We start from the raw sequence: 27677 nt of genomic DNA, 5'->3' as shown, positions 1-27677 counted from the left end.
TAGCGATGAACATGTCAGGGTTAAATCCTGCATAAAACCCATGCCCCGATACCAGAAACCAGTTGTGAGTGGTAACTCGGAGAGTGTAGAGGACAGGGCTGCCTATCCTGAGGGGCTTGAGCCCGACCATGAGCTGGAACCCATTGTGAAGCCAGAGTCTAGTAAGAGAAGCAATGTTTCTAGTGACCTGAGAGAGAGCCAGAGAGCACTCAAATCGGTGCCCCAGCCACATAAGATGGGGTGTGGCCGTAACTTGTTAAAACAGCTCTCAAGGTCAGTGAGGCAGACAGCACATGAGGACCTGGCAGAGAGGACTCTCCAGGCCAGGCAAAGGCCAGACCTCAGTCAGGAACCCATGGAATGTGAAGGTTCCACAGTCCAGGTTTCAACAGAGCTAATGTCTCCAGAGGAAAGCATGGACACTGCTGAATTGGAAATGCCTGAAGCTGAAGGCGTGGAATCCATGGACGTGAGTTTGGCAGTCTCTCACCAATGATTAAAGTTGTTGTTTTCCTTTGAGAATATCTTGTTGGGACAATTTTCTAAAGAACAGTTTGTTTTTGAAAGAGCATTTTTGTGTTGCTCAGCAGTGGGGGCTGGGCTAGAAAACAGTGCTGCAGCAGTACTCAGCATTAATTAAGCTGCTGCACTCCAGTTGTGTTGAAGCCAGGGAAAAGCTGGAGTAAGTTTCTTTTTGTGCTTGGGGGTTTTCTTTCTACCTGACAAACCCAAGGGACTTACAGAATTGGGGAGGGTTCCCCGAAGAGCTAGGGTTGGGTCTTTGTGGGTGCTTGTAAAAGCAGTTATAAAAGGGGGCCCAGCAATTCTGTGCCCAGTCTTCAAAGGCTGGAGAGTTGCTGCTACTTAAGGAAGCAAAGCCTACAACACTTCATTTTTTTCTAAAGATTGATTTTGGGGATTGTGTTGAAGAGAGCCTGGTGAAGAACAGGACTATTTTGGTAAAAGCCCAAGTCTGCAAGAAGTCGTGGGAAAGTGTTTTCTTTTGTTTGTGGGGGTTTTTTTTCTTTCTGGTTTAAAGCTGTGTGAAGCTGCTAGAATTGTGTCTGGGACTTGTGCTACTAACTTGAGACATAACCTTAGTTTACTTACTATACTACATCTGGTTACTAGAACTGTTTTTTTTTGAAAAGAGAGAAGCCAGAGTGACAGTTGGTATTTTTATTTTATTAATTTTGATGAAATTAAACCATTGAAAGATGTCTGAGTAGGCGTTGGCTTGTTATTGCTTATGGGGAAACCAAAGAACATGGTCACCGTTTAGGGTCTCCCCCTTGGGAGCCGCGCCAGGGACGTGCTGCCACCTGTTGGCGGTCCTCCGCAGGTTCCTAGCGGACCTGGCAGGTGACAACAGGGCCGGGGGGTGCTCTACGTCTGGCTGAGGAGAGGGAGCTCCAAAAATTTAGTGATAACCTGGATTTAATCGACCCCTGGAGGGTACTGCATGGAACCGAGAGGGATTACACCCATATGTCCCGGGCGCACGGCACGCAGTCTCGCACTGATTATATTTCGGTGACGGAACAGGTGTTTCGGAAGCTGGAGCGGGCGGAGATCGGTCCCTATACAGTTTCTGATCATGCCTGGGTTCAGGTGTCGTGGCAAGCAGGAGGGGGGCCTCAGGGGAAGTGGCACTGGGTATTTCCACTTGCATTGTATAGGGATCCGAACTATAGGGAACAGTTGCTGGGTACATGGAATGAATACAAACGGCATAATGCTCACGCGGAAGGGGACCCCGTCTTATTCTGGGAAGTGGCGAAGGCGGTGTTGAGGGGGATACCCTAAGTTACAGTAATCACGTAAGAAAAGCTCGCAATAGGGAAATTTTGTGTTTGGAGAAGGACGTAGCTAGAGCCCGGAGGAGGTATGGCCAGACGGTGACCCCATGCACAAAACAGGAATTGATGGAGTATCAAGTGGCGCTCAATTTCTTACTCCATCGGTGGGCATGCAAATCCCTCGCTTATTATAAGTATCTGCTTTATAGATATGGGAATAAGGGGGGGGAAACTACTGGCCCACCTGGTTACTTCCAGGATGGGCCCCTGTAGGGTTCAGGCGCTGAGGAACGAGCAGGGGGTGAGAGTTACCACCGACCCGGAGATTGGAGACGTATTTTTTCACTATTTTAAGAACCTCTATGCCTCCCCGTCAGAGGAGGGAGTGACAGCAGGCCCCTATTTGGATGGGATAACGTTGCCCCATATCTCTGAGATGGACAGGGAGCGTCCAATAACACCGGACAGGGAATGCTCCAATAACACCGGAGGAAGTGTACTGGGCAATAGGGAACAGTCCTCTGCTGAAGGCACCCGGCGAGGATGGCATGCGCATCGAATTTTATAAGCTTTTGGGTGAGGAGATTGTCCAGCCTCTCGCTCGGATGTTTAACATTATGGATGGAGCAGAGGCTTTACCGGAGGGTATGAACATGGTACGCATATTGCTGTTACCTAAACCGCATAAAGACCCTGAAACAGCAGGCTCCTACCGTCCTATTTCCTTATTGAATACGGAGGTTAAACTGTTAGCGAAAATCATGGCAAAGCGGTTGGCTGCTGTGCTTCCCTCCCTTATCCACGAAGCTCAGGTGGGATTTGTGAAAGGTTGAACCATAGCTAAAAATGTATGAAAATTGTTGCTGTCTTTGAAACAGCGGGCGGTGTGCAATCTCCCATCTGTGCTGGTTAGCTTTGATGCCGAGAAGACGTTTGATAGGGTGCGGTGGGATTTTCTCTATGATACTTTGGCGGCATATGGTTTTGATGGAGTTTTTCTGTGTCGGCGGTGCAAGCATTGTATGCTCTTCCTCAGACTAGAATAGTGTTGAAAGATTTTGAAACGGATCGGTTCCCGATTTCTAGGGGGACAAGACAGGGTTGCCCCCATTGTTGTTTGTGCTCACATTGGACCCCCTAATCTGGGATATCTATGCGATGCCATCTATACGGTGGATTGACATTGGTGCAACATCTTTTAAATTATCGGCCTTTGCGGATGATATCTTAGTTCACTTAACGGATCCTTTGCCCTTCTTGACGGACTTATTGGACTTGATAAAAGAATATGGTGACTTTGTTGGGTTTCGCTTAAATTTGGATAAATCGGAGGCGTTAGCATCCTCTGCGGCGGTTCAGGCCCAATGGAGGACTAGGTTCCCGCTGACATAGGCGCCGGGGCAGTTTGTGTACTTGGGGACTTTGATGACTATGCCGGTTCACCGTGTATCGTCTTAATGTTGATAAGCTTCAGCAACAGACAGAGCTTATGCTGGATACCTGGAGCGCCTTGCCCCTTTCTCTGATGGGGCGCATTTGCATGGTTAGGATGTTCACCTTTCCAAAATGGCTGTATGTATTGCAGACTTTGCCGCTCTACTTGCTGAAGAAAGATTTACGCATTCTTTATAAAGGAATTTCTCGATTCTGTTGGGCGGCCAAGAAACCGAAATTGCAGGTGTCTCGGTTGCTGGGGAATTGGCAGGGGGGGGGGGTTAGGATTACCAGATATGAGGGTTTATAATTATGCGTGTTTGCTTCACCATTTGGGAGATTGGGTGAATCTGACCGGCAGTTACACCCCTCTTTTGATGGAACGTGAGTTTTTTGCTCCTTATGAAGTGTTTGCGCTACTGCATAGTCCTCGGAGGGCACTGCCCCTTCTATCAGATCAAGTACGATATTTAGCACATTGCATGCGGCCTGGCGTTGGTTTGTGCAAGCCCATGGTGGGGATCTGACGGTTACTGATCTCTTGCCCTTGCGGGGTAATCCAGCCTTCCCTCCGGGTCGGGAATCCAGAGAGTACCTGTCCTGGGGAGTGAAAGGAGTTTCTTGTTTAGAACATATTTTGGGGGATGATGGGGAGTTGCTGACCCGTGCAGATTTGCTAGCTAAGGTGGGGGAGACCTGGGGCGTACAGTTCGCATGTCATCAAGTGGAGCACTATGTGGGATCCCTCGATAGAGCACAATTGCGATTACATATGGGGGCCAGGCTGCAGGAACTGTTTGCTCGGGAAGGGGGGGTGTCTAGCATTCATGCTAACTTGCAAGAGTTACAACCAGCTAAAGATTACCAAAATATCCGTGGTAAATGGGAGGGGGAATTGCAAATTAATTTGGGACATTGGGATGTAGCCCGTACCTTGAGGGCGACGCCTGGGGTTACCCCTTGTGCTTGGTTGAGGGAAACACATTATAGGGTGACATTACACACCTATTACACTTGTATATAGTTGTATTATAGTGGGGGGTCTCCCTACACCCCTGTGTCATAAATGTGGGTTGGGGGGGACACACTTTGGGACATGCCTTCTGGACCTGCCCCATTATCCAGCGCTTCTGGAGGCGTATAATCTCTTACATATCCGGGTTGATTGGAAGAGCCCTGCACAGTACCCCGGCCCACTTTAGAAACATAGAAAGATGACGGCAGAAAAGGGCTATAGCCCATCTAGTCTGCCCACTCTACTGACCCACCCCAATAAGTCTAGATGCTAGTGATTCGTCCTACGTAGGGATCCCATGTAAATGTCCCATTTCCTCTTAACGTCGAGCACGCTGGTGGCCTCGACCACCTGCACCGGAAGCTTATTCCAGTGATCCACCACCCTTTCCGTGAAAAAATACTTCCTGTGTCACTATTAAATTTCCCCCCTCTGAGTTTAAGCGGATGCCCTCTTGTGGTCGAGAAAGAGCTACAAGTAGTTGTTCAGCAGACGGTTCCAACTCCGGAATCAACAGTACATCAAGGATCAAGAGGTGACCCGGGAAACTACAGGCCGGTGAGCCTGACTTCGGTTCCGGGGAAAATGGCAGAAGCACTGATAAAAGAAAACATCGATCAACATTTTGAAAAAAATGAACTTCTGATAACCAGCCAGCATGGTTTCTGCAAGGGAAGATCGTGCCTAACGAACTTATTCCACTTCTTCGAAGGGATCAACAAACGGATGGACAAAGGAGACCCCATAGACATCATATATCTAGATTTCCAAAAAGCCTTTGACAAGGTGCCCCATGAACGTCTACTCTGGAAACTGAAGAACCATGGGGTGGAAGGAGACGTACATAGATGGATCAGAAACTGGTTGGAGGGTAGAAAACAAAGGGTAGGAGTGAAGGGTCACTACTCCGACTGGAGGAGGGTCACGAGTGGTGTCCCGCAGGGCTCGGTGCTCGGGCCGCTGCTATTTAATATCTTCATAAATGATCTAGAAACAGGAACGAAGTGCGAGATAATAAAATTTGCGGACGACACCAAACTATTTAATGGAGCTCGGACTACAGAGGACTGCGAAAAGTTGCAAAGGGACTTGAACAAATTAGAAGAATGGGCGGCGAAATGGCAGATGAAGTTCAACATTGAAAAATGTAAAGTATTACATGTGGGGAGCAGAAACTCGAGGTACAACTATACAATGGGAGGGATGTTATTGAATAAGAGTACCCAGGAAAGGGACTTGGGGGTAATGGTGGACATGACAATGAAGCCGTCGGCACAGTGTGCAGCGGCCGCTAAGAGAGCGAATAGAATGCTTGGTATAATCAAAAAGGGTATTACAGCCAGAACGAAAGAAGTTATCCTGCCGTTGTATCGGGCGATGGTGCGCCCGCATTTGGAGTACTGCGTCCAATATTGGTCGCCGTATCTTAAGAAGGATATGGCGTTAGTCGAGAGGGTTCAAAGGAGAGCAACACGTCTGATAATAGGTATGGAAAACCTGTCATATTCTGAGAGATTGGAGAAGCTGGGTCTCTTTTCCCTGGAGAAGAGGAGACTTAGAGGGGATATGATAGAGACTTACAAGATCATGAAGGGCATAGAGAGAGTAGAGAGGGACAGATTCTTCGAACTTTCGAAAAATAAGAGAACAAGAGGGCATTCGGAAAAGTTGAAAGGGGACAGATTCAAAACAAATGCTAGGAAGTTCTTCTTTACCCAACGTGTGGTGGACACCTGGAATGCACTTCCAGAGGACGTTATAAGGCAGAGTACGGTACTGGGGTTCAAGAAAGGATTGGACAAATTCCTACTGGAAATGGGGATAGAGGGGTATAGATAGAAGATTACTGCACAGGTCCTGGACCTGTTGGGCCGCAGCGTGAGCGGACTGCTGGGCACGATGGACCTCGGGTCTGACCCAGCAGAGGCATTTCTTATGTTCTTATGTTAGTACAGCCCACCCCTAAGAAGCGCAGAGTGGTGGTCATCGGAGATTCGCTGCTGAGGGGCACCGAGGGACCAATCTGCAGACCAGACCTACAATCAAGAGAGGTCTGCTGTTTGCCAGGGGCCAGGATCCGGGATGTCACTGCTTGCATTGACAGACTCATCAAGCCCCGAGACCACTTCCCCATGGTTCTAATCCACGTCGGAACCAACGACACCGCAAGGAGCAGCCCGGACATCATACCTGAAGACTTCAGGGCCCTGGGGGAGAAGCTGAGGAGGATGGATGCGCAGGTAGTCTTCTCCTCGATTCTCCCAGTGAGGGGCAAGGGCAGAGCCAGAGAGGATCGAATACAGAGGGCGAACGACTGGCTGCGAGGATGGTGCAAGGAGATGAACTTCGGGTTTCTGCACCATGGAGAAGCATTGCAAAGACTACAGGGACACGACGGGCTACACCTAACCAGAAGAGGGAAGAATGTCCTTGGACACCGCCTAGCCCGCCTACTCCACAGGGCTTTAAACTAGGTAAGTCGGGGGAGGGTACAGGCACAAACAACATACCAGGCGAACTAAAATGCCAATACATTTTTGAGGCTGAGGAAAGTAGTCACCGAAATTCTGGATCAGGGGTGAGTGCACACACTTTTGAGTCGGGAGTAGGGTCACATCATATTTATGGGTCACATTGTAATTCCGGGTCTAGGGGGAGTACACACTGTAGTTCTGGGTATATGGGGAGTACACATTGTGGTTCTGAGCCTCAGGAAAGCACAAATAACACAAACAATGTTAAAGGTGTTCAAATAGCTCAAGCAGGAATATCCCCACTGAGACGTAACAAAAATATAACATGGAGGGCTATGTACGTCAACGCACACAGTTTAGGAAACAAGATCCTGGAATTGGAAACAGAAATAAGGAATGCCGACCTGGATGTGGTGGCGATATCCGAAACCTGGCTCACAGACTCCCACGGGTGGGACATGGTCATACCGGGTTACAACTTGCTTCGCCGGGACAGAGAGGGTAGGATGGGAGGGGGTGTAGCATTATATACTAAAGATGACATTAAGGTCACGAGAATCTCAGATGTCCAGCATACTGGGGAATCCCTTTGGGTTAATTTGGCCAGAGGGAAGGACAAATGCTTGTATCTTGGCGTAATTTACAGACCCCCAAGACAACAGGATGACCTGGATATGGAAATAATCGAAGATATAGAAAATATCACCTTGCGTGGGGACACAGTATTGCTAGGTGACTTCAACATGCTTGATGTGGATTGGGTTACACTTACCTCTGCTTCCGGCAGCAGCAGGAGGCTATTAAACTCTATGAAAGGAGCAAGCCTCAGGCAACTGGTGTTGGAACCGACAAGGGATCAGGCAATACTGGACCTGATACTTACCAATGGAGAAAGTGTCACAGAGGTCTCGGTGGGCGACACATTGGCCTCCAGTGACCACAACATGGTATGGTTCAATATCAGGAAAGGTTTCACTAAATCTACTACACTAACCAAAGTCCTCAAATTCAAGGACACAAATTTCAAAGAAATGGGAGACTTCGTTCACCAGGCGCTACAAAGCCAAGAAGAAACCGATAACGTGGAAGACATGTGGTCGACTTTGAAAGCAACCATACAAGAAGCAACAAACCGCTATGTAAAATCAGTAAGTAAACGGAGAAGGAACAATAAGCCACAGTGGTTTACTGCGGAGATCTCAGACCTGATCAAGGAGAAGAAAAAAGCATTCATCTCTTACAAACAATCAGGGAAGCAGGACTCTAGAGCAGACTACCTGACCAAATCAAAAGCCGTCAAAACAGCAGTCAGGGAGGCTAAATTCCTCATGGAGGAGTCTCTAGCAAAGAACATCCAGAAGGGAGATAAATCCTTCTTCAGGTATATCAGTGATAGAAGAAAAAACTCAGGCGGGATTGTACGTCTTAGGAATCCAGACGGAGACTATGTGGAAAAGGATTCGGAAAAAGCCCAACTATTAAATGAATACTTCTGCTCAGTCTTCACCCGAGAAGCGCCAGGGCTCGGCCCTCAGCTACAGACAAGGGTTGGCTCAGTTGACCCGTTTAGTAACTTTGAGTTTACGCCCAGCAGTGTCTACGGTGAGCTGTCAAAGCTCAAGGTTAACAAAGCAATGGGGCCGGACAACCTGCACCCCAGGGTGCTTAGGGAGCTGAGTGAGGTCTTGGCGGAGCCACTGTCCGCGCTCTTCAACCTCTCCCTTAGTACAGGCAACGTCCCGTTGGACTGGAGGACGGCTAACGTTATTCCACTCCACAAGAAAGGCTCAAAGATGGAGACAGCAAACTACAGACCAGTGAGTCTAACATCGATAGTGAGCAAACTAATGGAAACTCTAATCAAACACCAATTAGATAAGATCCTGGATGAGGAGAATCTACGGGATCCCCGACAACATGGATTTACTAAGGGGAGATCCTGCCAATCCAACCTGATCAGCTTCTTTGATTGGGTGACAGGGAAGCTGGATATTGGGGAGTCCCTGGACATCGTGTACCTGGACTTTAGCAAAGCATTCGATAGTGTACCACACCGCAGGTTACTGAGCAAGATGAGTTCTATAGGATTAGGTAACACATTGACGAAATGGGTTGGGAGCTGGCTTGGAGGTAGGCTCCAAAGGGTGGTGGTGAACGGCACCCCCTCCGAAATGACGGAGGTGATTAGTGGAGTACCACAGGGCTCAGTCTTGGGCCCAATCCTATTCAACATCTTTATAAGAGACTTGGCAGAAGGGCTTCGAGGTAAAATAACATTATTCGCCGATGACGCCAAACTGAGTAATGTAGTGGGCAAATGCACAACAGACGAAGATTCAATGCCCGACAACATGATGCACGACCTACTCCTACTGGAGCGATGGTCTAGGACATGGCAACTCAACTTCAATGCCAAAAAATGCAAAGTTATGCACCTGGGCAGCCAGAATCCATGCAAGTCTTATACCCTTAATGGCGAGATCCTAGCAAAAACGGTAGCAGAACGAGACTTGGGGGTAATCGTCAGTGAGGACATGAAGTCTGCCAATCAAGTGGAGCAGGCTTCATCCAAGGCAAGACAAATCATGGGCTGCATACGAAGGGGTTTCGTCAGTCGTAAGGCGGAAGTCATTATGCCATTGTATAGATCCATGGTGAGGCCCCACCTGGAATACTGTGTGCAATTCTGGAGGCCGCATTATCGCAAGGATGTGCTGAGACTGGAGTCGGTGCAAAGAATGGCCACCCGGATGGTCTCGGGACTCAAGGATCTACCATACGAAAAACGGCTTGACAAATTACAGCTATACTCGCTCGAGGAGCGCAGAGAGAGGGGAGACATGATCGAGACGTTCAAGTATCTTACGGGCCGCATCGAGGCGGAGGAAGATATCTTCTTTTTCAAGGGTCCCACGACAACAAGAGGGCATCCGTTGAAAATCAGGGGCGGGAAACTACGAGGTGACACCAGGAAATTATTTTTCACTGAAAGAGTGGTTGATCGTTGGAATAGTCTTCCACTACAGGTGATTGAGGCCAGCAGCGTGCCTGATTTTAAGGCCAAATGGGATCGGCACATGGGATCTATTCACAGGGCAAAGGTAGGGGAGGGACATTAAGGTGGGCAGACTAGATGGGCCGTGGGCCCTTATCTGCCGTCTATTTCTATGTTTCTATGTTTCTATGAGGGTCCTTTGGGGAAGAGGATGTCATCTTCCACCTTGACACGTCCTGTGATGCATTTAAATGTCTCAATCATGTCCCCCCTCTCCCTGCGTTCCTCTAGAGTGTAGAGCTGCAGTCTGCTCATCTCTCTTCGTACGAGAGACCCTTGAACTCCAAGATCATCCTAGTGGCCATCCGCTGAACCGACTCGACTCTAAGCACGTCTTTACGGTAATGTGGCCTCCAGAATTGCACACAGTATTCCAGATGAGGTCTCACCATGGTTCTGTACAGCGGCATTATGACTTCTGGTTTCCGACTGACGAAACTTCTGTTGATACATCCCATCATTTGCCTTGCCTTGGATGTGGCCTTCTCTACTTGTTTGGCAGCCTTCATGTCTGCACTGATGATTACTCCCAAATCTCATTCTACTGAGGTCCTAGCTAATGTTACTCCATTTAAGGTGTAAGTTCTGCACGGATTTCTACTACCAAGGTGCATGACCTTACATTTCATAGCATTGAAGCCTAGCTGCCATGTCGAGGACCAGTTTTCCAATGTACGAAGGTCCTGTGTCATACTATCCTGTAAAAAGCTTTCACTTACTATGTTGCACAGTTTTGCGTCATCGGCGAATAATGTTACTTTACCCTGTAGTCCTCGTGTCAAGTCCCTTATGAATATGTTAAAAAGGAGAGGACCCAGGACCGAGCCCTGCGGCACTCCACTGGTCACTTCTGATGTTTCAGAGAGGGTACCGTTGACCACCACCCTCTGAAGTCTACCACTCAGCCAATCATTGACCCATGCAGTTATCGTCTCACCCAACCCCATTGATTTCATCTTGTTTAGTAGCCTGCGGTGTGGGACGCTGTCAAAAGCCTTGCTGAAATCCAAATATACTATGTCCAGAGACTCTCCTGAGTCCAACTTGCCTGTTACCCAATCAAAGAAGCTGATGAGGTTGGATTGACACGACTTACTCTTAGTGAATCCATGCTGACTAGGATCCCTAAGATTCCCCTCATCCAAGATCGTGTCCAACTTCTGTTTAATTAGTGTTTCCATGAGTTTACATACTATCGATGTGAAACTCACTGGTCGGTAATTTGCAGCCTCTGCTCTGCAACCCTTTTTGTGCAGAGGAACAACATTCGCTGTTTTCCAGTCCAGGGGTCTCTCCCCTTTTTTAGGAATAGATTGAAGAGCATGGCTAATGGTTCCGCCAGGACATCGCACAGCTCTCTGAGCACTCTTGGGTGCAATTCGTCTGGACCCATGGCTTTGCTCACCTGGAGTCTTGACAATTCGCTGTAGACATCAGCTGGTGTGAACTCCAAATTCTGAAATGGGTCTTCCACGCTTGACATTACTTCCAGATGTGGCCCTTGCCCTGGTGCCTCGCAGGTAAAAACCGAGCAGAAGTATTCATTCAGTAGTTTGGCTTTATCGGAATCTGTTTCCGCGTAATTCCCGTCCGGTGTTCTGAGGCGTACTATCCCGTTTGTATTTTTTTTCCTGTCACTAATGTACCTGAAGAAGGATTTGTCTCCTTTCTTAATGTTTTTTGCTAGAGTTTCTTCCACTGCGAGTTTGGCCTCCCTGACTGCTGTTTTGACTGCTGCAGACCTGGTCCTATATTCAATGTTAGCTTCATCTGTTCCCGTACGTTTGTATGAACAAAATGCTCTTTTTTTCTCTTTGACGAGGTATGAGACCTCTTCAGTGAACCATTGGGGTTTTTTGTTTCTTTGTTGTTTATTTACCGATTTTATGTAGCGAATAGTTGCCTCGTGTAGGGTCAATTTCAGGTTTGACCACATGGCTTCCACATTATCAGTTGCTTCTTGATCCTGCAGCGTCTGATGGACGAAATCTCCCATACGTGCGAAATCAGTGCCCCGGAAATTGAGTACCCTCGTTTTTGTTAGTGATTTATGGAAGCCTTTCCTGAGGTTGAACCATACCATGTTATGGTCACTGTTAGTTAGCGTTTCTCCCACTGAGACCTCCGAGACACTCTTGCCGTTTGTAAGTACGAGGTCTAGGATGGCCTCGGCCCTAGTGGGCTCTAGCACCATTTGTTTGAGCTGTACTCCCATCATGGACGTCAAAATCCTCCTGCTACCACAAGTTGTCGCTGAGAGTGTGTTCCAGTCTACATCGGGCATGTTGAAGTCCCCTAGCAGAACAATGTCCCCCCTTTATCTTGGATTTGCAAGAGGCTTTTGGCCATTTGCCTAGCGGAAATCGGGCTCTATGCAGGAAGATGAGTTTACTGGCCAGGAAATGTATTCTTCAATGCTGGACGGGCCCTGACCCTCTGGCGTTTTGGCATTGGCGGAACCAGTTGCATCAGTTGGCCATCTGGGTGGCACGAGATGCAGGAGGGGCCAGGAAGCGAAAGATGTTGTTCTTAAATATTTGGGATCCATATCTGCAAGCCTTGCATCCAAAGGGCCGCAGTGCGGTCTTAAGATGGGTGTCCTGATCTGGGCGCCCGGATAGTTGGGCTGGGAGAGTACTGGCGAGTATCGGTGGGGAGGGGTTGGAAGTACCTTTGGGGGGAGGGGGGATTGGGGAGGGGTTTGAGAAGGTTCTGGGACTTAGATACGGACAGGGTAAAGGGGATTCAGTGGGGGGGGAGGGGGTGGTGCGGCATTTTCAGGGCTCATAAGAGTCCAGGGCCTCGGAGTGCCTTTCCGCTCTCCTTACCCTCACTCGTCCTCAGTAGAGTGAGCTGGGGGGGGGGGGGAGTTTGGTTGATGTTCCTTTTCTTTTGTCCATGTTTGCTATACTATTATATATGATGCATATTTGTTTGTACTGCGCACCTTGGGGGTGCCTTGGCATTGTTTTTGTTGTTGTTTGCATCAATAAAAATTGTTTGAACCTTAAAGTATTTCCCTGTAACTTCGAGTGTCTCCTAGTCTTTGTAATTTTTTACAGAGTAAAAAATGAATCCACTTGTATACCTCAGAGGAAAGAAGGGACAGGGGAGATATGATTCAGACGTTCAAATACTTGAAAGGTATTAACGTAGAACAAAATCTTTTCCAGAGAAAGGAAAATGGTAAAACCAGGGGACATAATTTGAGGTTGAGGGGTGGTAGACTCAAGAGCAATGTAAGGACATTCTTCTTTACGGAGAGGGTGGTGGAGGTGAAAACTGTGATGGAGTTCAAAAAAGCGTGGGATGAACACAAAGGATTTAGAATCAGAAAATAATAGTAAATATTGAAGAACTAAGACCAGTACAGGGCAGACTTGCATGGTCTGTGTCTGTATCTGTATATTGCCGTTTGGTGGAGGATGGGCTAGGAAGGGCTTCAATGGCTGGGATGGTATAGATGGACTGGAGTGAGCTTTAATGGAGACTTCAGTAGTTAGAGCCTAAGAACAGTACCGGGCAGAGCTTTGGATTCTTGCCCAGAAATAGCTAAGAAGAAGGGGAACCCCCCCCCAAACAAATTTTTAGATTGAAACAGTTTGGACAGACTGGATGGACCATTCGGATCTTTATCTTCCGTCATCTACTATGTTAACTGTTCTACTTCACTCAGGATTCTGTAGACCTCAATCATATCTCCCCTCAGCCGTTATTCCAAGCTGAAGAGCCCTAACCATTTTAGTCTTTCCTCATACGAGAGGAGTTCCACCCACTTTATCATCTTGGTTGCTCTTCTTTGAAACTTTTCTAGTGCCACTATTATCTTTCTTGAGATACAGAGACCAAAATTGAACACAATACAGAGGCATTATAATATTCTTAGCCTTGTTAACCATCCCTTTTTTTTTAAAGTTCAATATTTTTATTCATTTTTGTGAAAATATATATATAAACATGTAACATAACAGTCAGGGATGTCATCTTAGTCATAATCTATACAATGAAGCAATATAAATAAATAATTCCTAGCATCCTATTTGCTTTTTTGGCTGCCGCTGCACATTGGACAGAAGGTTTCATTGTATTGTCTACGATGACACCCAGATCCTTTTCTTGGTAGCTAATCCCCAAGGTGGCCTCTAGTATTCGGTAACTGTGATTCAGGTTATTCTTCCCAATGTGCATCATTTTGCATTTGTCCACATTAAATTTCATCTGCCACTTGGATGCCCAGTCTTCCAATTTCCTAAGGTCTGCCTGCAATTTTTTACAATCCGCATGCGTTTTAACAACTTTGAACAGTTTAGCATCATCTGCACATTTAATCACCTCACTTGTCGTTCCAATTTCCAGATCATTTATAAATAAGTTAAATAGCACCGGTTTCAGTACAGACCCCCTGCGACACTCCACTGTTTACTCTCCTTCATTGAGAAAAATGAGCATTTATTTTAACCCTACCCTCTGTTTTCTATATGATTTACCAATTCCTAATCCGAAACTGAACTTTGCCACCTATCCCATGACTCTTAATTTTCTCAGGAGCCTCTCATGAGGAACTTTATCAAAAGCTTTCTGAAAATCTAGATACACTATATCAACCGACTCATCTTTATCCACATGTTTATTCACACCTTCAAAGAAGTCAAGCAAATTAGTAAGGCAAGATCTCCCTTGGCTGAAACCAAGCTGACTCAGTCTCATTAAATCATGTCTGTCTACGTGTTCCACAATTTTTTTTTTTTTATAACTGTTTCTACCATTTTGCCCGGCACTGAAGTGAGGCTTACCGGTCTGTAATTTCCCAAATCTCCCCTGGAGCTCTTTTAAAAAATCGGCGTAACATTAGCCACCCTCGAAAAGAGGATGTTGCCCACTTTAAAGGAAATGAGTCACCCCACTCTATCCTTAGCACTTCAGTGGAGGCAAGAACCAAAGACTTGGAAAAATTCAACTTGAAACCTGAAAGTCTCCAAATTCTGCAAATGCTTCCATTAAAGCAGGAAAAGACCCTTGAGGATGTGTCAAATGAACAAGCAAATCATTGGGAAATGCTGAAATTTTAAAAGAATGCCTAAACTTGACCCCATGAATTTATGTTTATGGTTATTCAAATTTGATATACTGCTGAATCTTACAGAGTTCTCAGCAGTTTACATATCTTTTACAGGTACTTCAAGCATTTTCCCTATCTGTCCCGGTGGGCTCATAATCTATATTATGTACCTGGGGCAGTGGAGGATTAAGTGACTTGCTTTAATGCTGAACCCTCAGTTTGGCTGGATAAAGCAATGCAGAAACAATTTTTTTTGTATGAAGCATCGAGCACACCTGTGTGAAGGCCCTATGCTTCATTGAAACAGCACTGGAAAAGTCCTATTTGTGCGTTCAATATGAAGATCTCCCTCCAGTGAGCTGAGATGCAGGGTTTGAGGAATCCACCTTTCCAAAATGACAGATTAGGTTCGTACCTCAATAATCTTGGTTTTGTTAGGATACAGAGGAGTCCATACCTGAGCTGTTGATTCCCATTCCCATGAACTGCAGAAGAGTATCACTTTAAAAACTTGAAACTCTCTCCCTCCTCAGTTGGTACCAAAGTAATCAACTCCACTGAAACATAAGAAAAGAGAAGGAGAGGCACAGAGATCTCCCCTGGTAACAAATATATTTTCCTATGCTCTGAAACTTATGATTAATAACCAATTAACGAGAAACAGAGAACAAGAAAGAAATAGAAAATAAAGATGAAAATGTTTAATGCCCTTGTATCGCTCTATGGTACGGTTGCAACTTGAATACTGTATGCAGTTCTAGTTGCCGCATCTCTAAAAGTATAGTGGAATTAGAAAAGATACAGAGAAAGGCAATGAAAATGATAAAAGGTTTGGGATGACTTCCCTATGAGGAGAGGATAAAACGTCTAGGGCTCTTCAGCTTGGAGAAGAGAATGCTCAGAGGTGATATGATAGAGGTCTATAAAATACTAAGTGGAGTGGAAAGGGCAGATGTGAATCACTTGTTCACTCTTTCCAAAAATACTAGGACTAGGAGGCATGCGATGAAGCTATTAAGTAGTAGATTTAAAACAAACTGGAGAAAATATTTCTTCACACAATGTATAATTAAACTCTGGAGTTTGTTGCCGGAGAATGTGGTGAAATTAGTTAGCTTAGCAGGGTTTAAAACAGGCTTGGGTAATTTCCCAAAAGAGAAGTCCATTGGCCATTATTGAAATGGCTTGGGGAAAATCCACTGCTTATTCATAGGATACGAAGTATAAAATCGGTTTTCCTACTTGGGATCTAGCTAGATACTTGGGACCTGGGTTGGCCACTGTTGGAAACAGGATACTGGGCTTGATGGATCTTTGGGCTGTCTCAGTATGGCAATTCTTATGTTCTAATAATAAATCACTCACATTAGTAACTAAGAGTAAATCTGCTAAGTGTAACAAGCAGGGGATACAGGACCCTCCCAAAAGGAAAGTGAAAACTAAACCCCCAGTACCTGAAGCACATCTTTTCTTAATCTTAGATACAGTAGAAGAGGTCCCAAGAAGGACACTGGCTATGTCTGAGGCAGAAATCAGGCAAATCACAACAAATCTGCACAGGAAGAGCAGTATGGACTCCTATGTATCCTAACAGAACCAAGATTATTGAAGTAAGAACCTAATCTGTCATTCTGTTGGGGGAGGGTACGGGCAGAAACAATCCACCTGACGAGCTAAGCTACCAATACTCTTTTGAGACTGAGCTAAGTAAATACTATATTTCTGGGACTCATTACAATTTTGGGTCTAGGGGGAGGATACATAGCAATTCTGGGTCTAGAGGGGGTACACATTATAATTCTGGGACCAGAAAGAGTGCACACGTTGCAAATTGCACTAAAGGAGCTCGAGTAGCCCAAACGGGAATACCCCCACACTATAGTCATGGGGAGTCCGAGACAGGTTCAAGCTTTAGCTCTGGGTCTATGGAGGGTAAGAGACAGGCGAATAATGCTAATGGGGTCCTAGTTGATAAAGAGGGATCGTCCCCACTGAGATACAACAAACACACAATGTGGAGGGCTATGTACGTCAACGCCCACAGTCTGGGAAATAAGATCCTAGACTTGGAAACAGAAATGAGGGATGCTGACCTGGATGTAGTGGCGATATCTGAGACCTGGCTCACAGACTCCCACGGGTGGGACATGGTCATACCAGGTTACAACTTGCTTCGCAGGAACAGGGAGGGTAAAATGGGAGGTGGTGTAGCATTGTATACTAAAGATGACATTAAGGTCACCAGAATCACGGATGTACAGTACACTGGGGAATCCCTTTGGGTAAATTTGGCCAGAGGGAAGGACAAATGCCTGTATCTTGGCGTAGTATACAGACCCCCAAGACATCAAGATGACCTAGATAAGGAATTAATTGGAGATATAGAGAATATCACCTTGCGGGGTGACACAGTATTGGTAGGTGACTTCAACATGCCTGATGTGGATTGGGTCACACTTTCCTCTGCTTCCGGCAACAGCAGGAAGCTATTAAACTCTTTGAATGGAGCAAGACTCAGGCAACTGGTATCTGAACCAACAAGGGATCAGGCAATACTGGACCTAGTACTTACCAATGGGGAAAGTATCACAGAGGTCTCGGTGGGTGAAACTTTGGCCTCCAGTGACCACAATATGATATGGTTCAATCTCAGGAAAGGTTTCACAAAATCTACTTCAATGACCAAGGTTCTCAAATTCAAAGACACAAACTTCCAAGACATGGGAGACTTCGTTCACCAGGCGCTACAAAGCCAAGCAGACACTGACAGCGTGGAAGAAATGTGGTCAACTCTGAAAGCCACCATACAGGAAGCAACAACCCGCTATGTTAAATCAGTAAGCAAACGGAATAGGAACAACAAGCCACAGTGGTTCTCTACGGAGATCTCGGACATCATCAAAGAGAAGAAAAAAGCATTCATCTCTTACAAACAATCAGGGACACAGGACTCTAGAGTAAAATATCTGGCCAAGTCAAGGGCCGTCAAAGCAGCAGTTAGGGAGGCCAAATTCCGCATGGAGGAGTCCCTAGCAAAGAACATCCAGAAAGGAGATAAATCTTTCTTTAGGTATATCAGTGACAGAAATAAGAACTCGGGAGGGATAGTACGTCTCAGAAAACCAGACGGAGACTATGTAGAAACGGACTCGGAAAAAGCCCAACTGTTAAATGAATACTTCTGCTCAGTCTTCACCCGTGAGGCGCCGGGAATCGGCCCTCAGCCACAAACAAGGGTTAAATCAGTTGACCCGTTTAGTAATTTCAAGTTTACACCCAACAGCGTCTATTGCGAGCTGTCAAAAATCAAGGTCAACAAGGCAATGGGGCCTGACAACCTACACCCTAGGGTGCTCAGGGAGTTGGGTGATGTCCTAGCGGAACCGCTGTCCGCGCTCTTCAATCTCTCCCTTAGTACAGGTAACGTCCCGATGGACTGGAAGACAGCTAACGTCATCCCACTCCACAAGAAAGGCTCCAAGATAGAGATGGCAAATTACAGACCAGTGAGTCTCACATCGATAGTGAGCAAACTAATGGAAACCCTAATCAAACACCAATTGGATAGAATCATGGACGAGGAGAAACTACGGGATCCCCGCCAACATGGATTTACTAAGGGGAGATCCTGCCAATCCAACCTGATCAGCTTCTTTGACTGGGTGACGAGGAAGCTGGATGCTGGTGAGTCCCTGGACATTGTCTACCTAGATTTCAGCAAGGCATTTGATAGCGTACCACACCGCAGGTTGCTAAGCAAGATGAGTTCTTTAGGTTTGGGCGACACATTGACAAATTGGGTTGGGAACTGGCTTGGAGGTAGGCTTCAGAGGGTGGTGGTGAATGGCACCCCCTCCGAAATGTCGGAGGTGATAAGTGGAGTGCCACAGGGCTCCGTCCTGGGCCCAGTCTTGTTCAACATCTACATAAGAGACTTGACAGAAGGGCTCCGAGGAAGAATAACATTATTCGCCGATGATGCCAAGCTAAGCAATGTAGTGAACAAGAGCACAACAGACAATAATTCGATGGTAGATGATATGATGCATGATCTACTTCTACTGGAGCGCTGGTCTAGGTCCTGGCAACTCAGTTTCAATGCCAAAAAATGCAAAGTCATGCACCTGGGAAGCCGAAATCCATGCAAGATTTACACCCTAAATGGCGAGATCTTGACAAAAACTGAAGCAGAAAGAGACTTAGGGGTGATTGTCAGGGATGACATGAAGTCTGCAAACCAAGTTGAGCAAGCTTCATCCAAAGCAAGGCAAATCATAGGTTGCATACGCAGGAGTTTCGTCAGCCGTAAACCTGAAGTCATTATGCCACTATATAGATCCATGGTGAGACCGCACCTGGAATACTGTGTGCAATTTTGGAAGCCACATTACCACAAGGATGTACTGAGACTGGAATCGGTCCAGAGAATGGCCACCAGGATGGTCTCGGGACTCAAGGAGCTCCCATACGAGGAGCGGTTAGGGAAGTTGCAGCTCTACACACTCGAGGAACGTAGAGAGAGGGGAGATATGATCGAGACTTTCAAGTACCTCACGGGTCGCATCGAAGTGGAAGAGGATATATTCTTTTTCAAGGGTCCCGCGGCAACAAGGGGACATCAGTGGAAAATCAGGGGCGGGAAACTGCACGGTGACACTAGGAAGTTCTTCTTCACCGAAAGGGTGGTTGATCGCTGGAATAGTCTTCCACTTCAGGTTATTGAGGCCAGAAGCGTGCCAGATTTTAAGGCCAAATGGGACAAACATGTGGGATCTATCCGCAAAGATAGATAGGGAGGGTCATTGGAGTGGGCAGACTTGATGGGCCGTGGCCCTTATCTGCCGTCTATTTCTATGTTTCTATGATACACAGGTGTACATACTTGATCTGACATACCAAAGCAATGCCATACATCTAGGGGGAACAGATGAGCCTGCTCGCAGAACCGAGGAACCAAAGGTGGAATCCACTCTGTAAAACTTTATAAAAGTGTGAAGAATAGTTCAAGCAGCTGTTCTACAGATTTCATCAGGTGAAACAGCCTGAGTCTCTGCCTAGGAGGCCGTTACGCTTCTCATGGAATGTGCTGCAAGAGAAATAGGTGGCTGTTTCCCAGAGGAAACTATGTGGATCCATTTGGCAATGGAAGCTTTGGCAGCTGGCCTGCCCCTTCTCAAGTGACTGGTCAGCACAAAAAGATGATCAAAAAGTCTGAATTTTCTACTCCAGGTAGATAAGCAGGGCCCTGCGCACATCCAGCTTGCGCAAAAGTGTCCTGTTTGGCAGAACTGGTAGACTGAAAGGTGGGCAAACAAAGTTCATGATTGACATGGAAGGTGGAAACTGCCTTCAGAAGAAAGGAGGGAACTGTGAGCGTAGAAACACCTGACTCCATGAAATAGAGAAATGGCTCCCTGCAGGACAGGGTCTGTAATTCTGAGATCCTTCTCGCTGAGAGTATAGCAACCAAAAACCAAAAACACTGTCTTAACCATAAGGTCTAGCAAGGAAGTCTCTGAAAGAGGCTCGTTTGGAGCACAGGCCAGCTCCTCAAGACCACTTTGAGGTCACAAGACAGGAACAATCTGCGTAACAGGGGTCACGGTCCGAGAGCCATCCTCAAAAATCGAGTGATGTCCGGGTGAGAAGCTAGAGACTGTAGGCCCCCTGAGCTCGAAAACATGAGATACCGGCAATATGCACTTTGAGAAACTAAACCACAAGGTCCTTTTCAAGACCAGCCTGCAGGAAGGCAATGACCACCGTAATGGAGCCCTCTCTGGCTCACCTTGCTCCTTGGTGAATCATAACTGGAAGTCCTTCCAGGACTTAGTATAAGCTGCAACCACTGAAGGCTTCTTAGTTCTAAGAAGAGTCATAACCACAACCTCCAAATAACCTTTGTGAATCAAGAGCTATGCCGCAAGACCAAAGCGTTCTGGCTTCTCCATCAGAACCGGGCCTTGTCTGAGGAGCTCTAGATGAAGAGGCAACTTCAGGGACTTGCCTTTCAGCAGACACTTCAAATTTGCATCCCAAGGTCTTTCAGGGGCCACCAGGACCAGTCCGGGACCATCAGGATCACCAGACACTGATAGGTCACTATCCTGCGGATGGTCCGACCCACCGTGGCCCATGGTGGAAATACACAAAGAAGCTAAACTAAACTAAACCTTAAGCTTATATACCGCATCCTCTCCATAGAGATAGAGCTCGGCACAGTTTACAGAAACTTTAAAATAAAGAAGGAAAAATATAATAAGAATTTGTGATTATAGAGAGGGTATAGAGATTTACATTTTTGAGAATAGCCAAGTTTTCAAATGCTTTCGGAATAATTGGAGGGAACCCAGATTCCGCAGCAGGGCAGGAAGGTTATTCCAAAGCTCAGTGAATTTGAAGAAAAGTTATTTACCTAGTTTTCCCAGGTAGATGGCGTCTTTTAGCGAGGGGAAAGATAGTTCAAGTTTTTGGCTGATCTGGTAGTGTCAGATCTTGAAGAATTCCAGGATAATAGAATTAGGGGAGGAAGAGTGCCATGTAGGATCTTGAATGTTAGGCAGGCACAATTAAAGTGCACCCTAGAAATTATTGGAAGCCAGTGAAGTTTTGACAGAAGCGGGGAAACATGATCAAATTTACTTAGCAACAGTGTTCTGGATCCGCTGAAGACTTCGAAGACTTTTCTTGGTTAGACTTAGATAGATGGAGTTATGGTAGTCCAGTCTGGAAAGAATGATAGATTGTACAAGGACAGCAAAATGTTGTTGGTGGAAGCAGGATCTCACTTTTCTCAACATGTGAAGACTAAAGAAACATCTTTTTACCAGAGAGTTGAGATGGTCATTAAAAGAAAGTATAGAGTCAATAATGATGCCCAAATCTTTGCTTGAGAATTCAATCTGCAGTGTGGGACCAGAAGGTAATGAAAAGAGTGTGGGTGGCTGATTTAATTTTGGGTTAAGCCAGAGAAGTTTTGTTTTGGACTCGTTCAGCTTCATTTGTACAGTAAGGGCCCAAGACCGGAGTTTTGTTATGCATGCTATTATATTCTCAGTGAGGTTAGTAAGGTTTGAATCTATCTCAAGAAGGACAAGGATGTCATCTGCATATGTATATAATGTTTCAGAGGGAGATAGATGGAAGAGTTTCAGAGAAGACAAATAGATGTTGAAAAGAATAGAGGACATGGGATTCCACATAACGGTTTCCAAGGAAAAGACATGGTGCCATTCATCTTAACAGTGTAAGAGCGGGATCGCAAGAATTTTGAGAACAAGTCTAAGACTGTGGAGTCAATGCCTATCTCGGAAAGATGGTAAATTAGAATATCATGATGCACAACATCAAAGGCCACAGATAGATTGAATTGTAATAGGACAGCAAACTTGTTACAAGATTGTAGTTGTTGAGCCTTTGAAATTAATGAAGCTAGGGCAGGGGCGTCCAGCCCTGTGCATCCCATAGAAACATAGAAATAGACGGCAGATAAGGGCCACGGCCCATCAAGTTTGCCCACTCCAGTGACCCTCCCTATCTATCTTTGCGGATAGATCCCACATGTCTATCCCATCTGGCCTTAAAATCTGGCACACTGCTGGCCTCAATAACCTGAAGTGGAAGACTATTCCAGCAATCAACCACCCTTTCAGTGAAGAAGAACTTCCTAGTGTCACTGTGCAGTTTCCCGCCCCTGATTTTCCACGAATGCCCCCTTGTTGCCGCAGGACCCTTGAAGAAGAAGATGTCTTCTTCCACCTCGATGCGGCCCGTAAGATACTTGAATGTCTCGATCATATCTCCCCTCTCTCGACGTTCCTCGAGTGAGTAGATATGATCACTATGTGAGTAGATATGATCACTATGTGAGTAGTGAGCTGCAATTTCCCTAACTGCTCCTCATACAGGAGCTCTTTGAGTCCCGAGATCATCCTGGTGGCCATTCTCTGGACCGATTCCAGTCTCAGCACATCCTTGCGGTAATGCGGCCTCCAGAATTGCACACAGTACTCCAGGTGCGGTCTCACCATGGATCTATACAGTGGCATAATGACTTCAGGTTTACGGCTGACGAAACTCCTGCGTATGCAACCTATGATTTGCCTTGCTTTGGATGAAGCTTGCTCCACTTGGTTTGCAGACTTCATGTCTTCCCTAACAATCACTCCTAAGTCTCTTTCTGCTTCAGTTCTTGTCAGAATCTCGCCATTTAGGGTGTAAATCTTGCATGGATTTTGGCTTCCCAGGTGCATGACTTTGCATTTTTGGCATTGAAGCTGAGTTGCCAGGACCTAGACCAGTGCTCCAGCAGAAGTAAGTCATGCACCATATCGTCTGCCATTGCTTTTTTGTCTGTTGTGCTTTTGCTCACCACATTGCTCAGTTTGGCATCATCGGCGAATAATGTTATTCTACCTCAGAGCCCTTCTGTCAAGTCTTTTATATAGATGTTGAACAAGATCGGGCCCAGGACAAAGCCTTGTGGCACTCCACTTATCACCTCCGACATTTCGGAGGGGGTGCCATTCACCACCAGCCTTCATATTCTTGGCTGTGGCCATGAGATCCTTGTCCAGTTTGCCCCAAGTCTGAACTAAGAGGAAAAACACCTTCTGAGACGCTCTCTGGGATCCAGAGTCTGCCGGCTAAGAAAGTTGGCTTGGATGTTCTCTGCTCTTGCCACATGGGCCACCGTGAGGACCCGCAAGTGAAGTTCTGCCCACTGGAACAACATCTGGGCTTCCAAGAGCAGTGAAGCACTTCTAGTGCCACCCTCTCTGTTCACATAAGACACTGTAGTGGTGTTTTACGAAAACACCCTGACTGCTTTCCCTGTCAGGAAAGACTGCAACTGTAGCAAGTCCAACTGAATGGCTCTCAGTTCCAGACGATTGATGGATCATTTGCTCTCCGAAGGGGACCTCGTGCCCTAGAAAGGGTGACCACAGCAGAGGGTCCCCCCAGCCGCTGAGGCTGGCGTTGGTAATGAGTGTTACCCATGAGTTGATTTTAAGAGGCATGCCTCTGGCCAAGTTCTCCCCTTAGAGCTACCAACTTAAGCTACATTTCGCCTCTTTGGAATGTGGGGCTAGGCATTTGACCTGGCAGATTCTTCTACCTCCTTTTGGCCTTCCAGATTGATCAGAGCTGAGGTTGGAATGAGCCTCCATTTCAGTTATGTCATTTCTCCTGATATACTCTCTCTGCCCTCTGCCAAGAACCCTACAATCACAGGCCTTAAATCTGGGAGTTAGGGCTTCGGCTGCATGACTGGGACTCCCCTCTCTAAGGGCTACTTTCACTCCCGTAATCAGCATCCCCAGTTCTGGCCAACCAAGGCGAAGAAGATTTGAATTTGGGAAGCAAATACAAGTTTTCTGAATGCTGCAGCACTATCAGTCAGCTATTAAACAATTTGATTTTTGTTAAATCATCTAATTAAATTCCCCCCCTCCACACACACACACTTTCACAAAGAGCTAATACTGCTGCGGCTGGTGATAAAGAAGCCTAATGCGGGTAATTCAGTACCCCTAAAGAGGGTTACTGAATTACAAATACCAGTATTTAAGTGTTTATGCAAAATTGTTTATCCAAGTGCACTGTTGCTTACTTAAATAAAAAAAGTTTATTTTTATAATACTCTATAGAATACCTGTTTTTGTTAAATTTTTCAGGATAAATTATTTTCAAATTTCACTAGCTACAAAGGCTTGCCACTGAATATATGGAAAAGTTTATTATCACATATATAATATGGAGCATGACCATCTGTGCACTGAGATAATCTTTCAAAAATTTTTATTTCTAGGATTTTACAAGCAAAAAACACAGAGCAGAAGCCATATATATAATTTAAGCACTTTTGTTTGGATATACAGGATATCCATTTTTACACACCCTTTTTTGTTTTGATTTTTTATAGCTTTTTAAAAGAAATACCCAAAAAGGACTGGATGCAACATTATTGTAGATTCACTTAAGGTTGTACATACCTTAGTCATAAGTGTTGTTCCAAAACCACCTTGATAGTTATTAGCAGAAGGTACTCCTTCCATAACACCCGGCACAGGGTTATATGTGTCGCTTGACCAACAGCGACCTGAACTCATATTTAGTATTTGGGCCAACAGCTTTGGGTCAAGCCCTAGCCTGTCAAAGGTCAAAGGAAGAAAATTGTTAATGTCAAAATGCACAAGACATGGGTGACTTATTTTACACATAAGGAACACATTGTCATTTCTCTCCCTTTATTATGTGTCTTGAAAAACAATTGAGTATTGATATGGGGGGGAAGGGTACCCTAGTTTAAATTGAAGGTCATCTATCTAATATTTAAGTGATGTTAGGTCCGTGCATGCCTTTAACATCTTATCTGGAATCAGACTCTTTTACAAAAGTTAGGTTTAAAAAATCCTGTGAGTCACTGAAACACAGAAGGATAACTTTCTGTTTAAAAGATCTTTTGATATGCCAGAATCCTCTTGCTTGCAAATATATCATCCATTCACAAACTACAGAAAACCGGCTGCTTAAGGTATCTGAATTACAAAAGGAAGAGAAAGACATCAAGTAGTATATATATGAGAGTAATATATTTTCATGACACAAAATCACAGTAGCTGGGTCTGGGTCCCCTTGGTATTCCTATTTGGGATTTGATAGGTACTATACTTTCAAGCGAATTGGTCTGGCAACTACTGAGCTCAATAGACTGCTGTTCTGACGTGGCTGTTGCACATCTCTACCTTGATCCTCAGTCTATTTGTTAGCACGCATTCAGTTTATTTTAGTACAAACTCAACTGTATGAATGTATACTTATGATTTAACATGTGTATAACTGATTTGAATGTGTTAGAAAGTTATAATGTGTATAGTAAAAAAAAAAAAAGAAAGCAAATGCAACCTCCACCCAAAAATCAGAAAAAAAATGTTTAAAAATCTGAACTGAAAAATTTTGGCTGGTTTCAGGGAAGGCGACATATGCTAGAGAAGCAACCCCTGCAAGCAGAAGGTTTCACTCTTGGAGAATACTTTTCAGGAAGCCCTTATCAAGCAGGGGTCTCAGTTTATACTAGGTCAGTATTCTGAAGAGGAAGATTATATAGAGGAGGGTAAGAGGGAATTTTTTTTAATGTCTTATTTACACCACCTGCAAGTCCAAAAGCTATTGAAGCAATGTATATTTATGTACTGTAGTTATTTTTCTAGCCCTAGAGGGCTCACAATCTGAGTTGAACCTGAGACAATAGAGGATTAATTTTCTTGCACAAGGTCACAAGGTGCTAAAGGTGCTGAGGTGGGATTTGAACAAGGATCTCCTGGTTCTCAGCCTGCTGCTCTAACCATTAGGCTACTCCACTTTCATTCCATCTGCTGTGATATAAACATTCAGAAGGAAATTTTCATACTCTCTACATAGCTCTAAAGCAGGGGTGCATTCTACTTGCTTCCCAAGAGCCAGACGGACCCAAAGCATACTGTCGGTCCTTGCGCACCTGGCAGCTCCTCTCACTACCTGCACGGAATGGCGCCAGTCAGTCAGTAAACCTCCCTCCCCCCCATCCTACCTTCTTTCAGGGATTCCCAGGCCAGCCCTGGAGCTTTCCCCTCTGCCACGGGCCGCCCCACCGGAAATAGGAAGTTGCATCAAGTGGGGTGGGGGGGTCAGGAAGCTGCAGAGAGCGCGAGCTCCGGGGGGGGGGGGGTCAGTCGCGAGCACCCTTGGAGATGGCGGTGCGGAGGGTGGAAGCAGGAGGAATGATGGATTCAGGGTGCAGGGGGGGAGAGAACCGATCGAATGCCTGTTTGCACACTTGTAGACGTTGATAACATTGGTCTGGCTTCAGCTTCATTGATGTCGCCGGGGTGGGGGGGGTGACCGTCCTTGCAAATACATGCAGAAAACTCCCGTTCCATGCAGCAGTTTGCGACAGGTAGTGTTTGTGACTCCTAGGGGGAGGAGGGGAGGTGGTTGTTTGGAGGCCTGGTCCCCGATGGTGGCGGCAGTTTGCAGTCCTGTTCCCCCGAAGGCGGCGGCAGTGGCTTGGGAGCAGGCAGGGAGACAGACAGAAGGGGGAGCAGGGAGACAGAAAGAAACGGGCAAGGAGAGAGAAAGGCAGACAGAAAGAAATAGGGGCAGGGAGACAAAGAAAGAAAGGGGGCAGAAAGACTGAAAGAAAGAAAGGGGAGGACGGCAGGGAGAGAGGAAGAAAAAGTTGGGGGAGGGAATGAGGTCTGGAAGCATACAGCAGGCTGAAAGAAGGGAAGAAATATTGGATGCACAGTCAGAAGACTAAAGTGCAACCAGAGATTCATGAAATCACCAGACTACAAAGGTAGGAAAAATGATTTTATTTTCAATTTAGTGATCAAAATGTTTCCATTTTGAGAATTTATATCTGCTGTCTATATTTTGCACTATGGCCCCCTTTTACTAAACTGCAATAGTGGTTTTTAGCGCGAGGAGCCTATGAGAGTCAAGAGCAGCGCGGGGCATTCAGCGCAGCTCCCTGCGCTAAAAACCGCTATAGCGGTTTAGTAAAAAGGGAGGGGGGTATATTTGTCTATTTTTGTATAGGTGTTACTGAGGTGACATTGCATAAAGTCATCTGCCTTGACCTCTTTGAAAAAATATAAATGATAATTAACATTTTCTATGCGTACAGTGTGCTTTGTGTTTTTAAAAAATTTTTTGTTGGTAGGTCATTTTGACTTGGTAATTTTAAAAGTAGCTTGCAAGCCCAAAAAGTGTGGGCACCCCTGCTCTAAAACCTTTAAGTACTTAACGTTCATGGACTTTGGATCATTTCAAAGCAAAGGTGCACATTTCATTTCCT

The 27677-nt window shown here is 45.8% G+C and overlaps 1 protein-coding gene across 1 annotated transcript in view; it reads right to left on the bottom strand.

The window, feature by feature from the left end:
- HIBADH (3-hydroxyisobutyrate dehydrogenase) overlaps positions 1-27677 on the bottom strand; it is a 217175-nt gene that overhangs the window by 9439 nt on the left and 180059 nt on the right. The window contains exon 7 of the mRNA XM_033930772.1: positions 24832-24988. Coding sequence (XP_033786663.1) covers positions 24832-24988 — 157 coding nt within the window. The remainder of the gene's footprint in view (positions 1-24831; positions 24989-27677) is intronic.

The sequence above is a fragment of the Geotrypetes seraphini genome, chromosome 2, assembly GCF_902459505.1.
Source record: "Geotrypetes seraphini chromosome 2, aGeoSer1.1, whole genome shotgun sequence".
NCBI lineage: Eukaryota > Metazoa > Chordata > Amphibia > Gymnophiona > Dermophiidae > Geotrypetes > Geotrypetes seraphini.
This window is presented reverse-complemented; position numbering and strand designations above follow the sequence as displayed.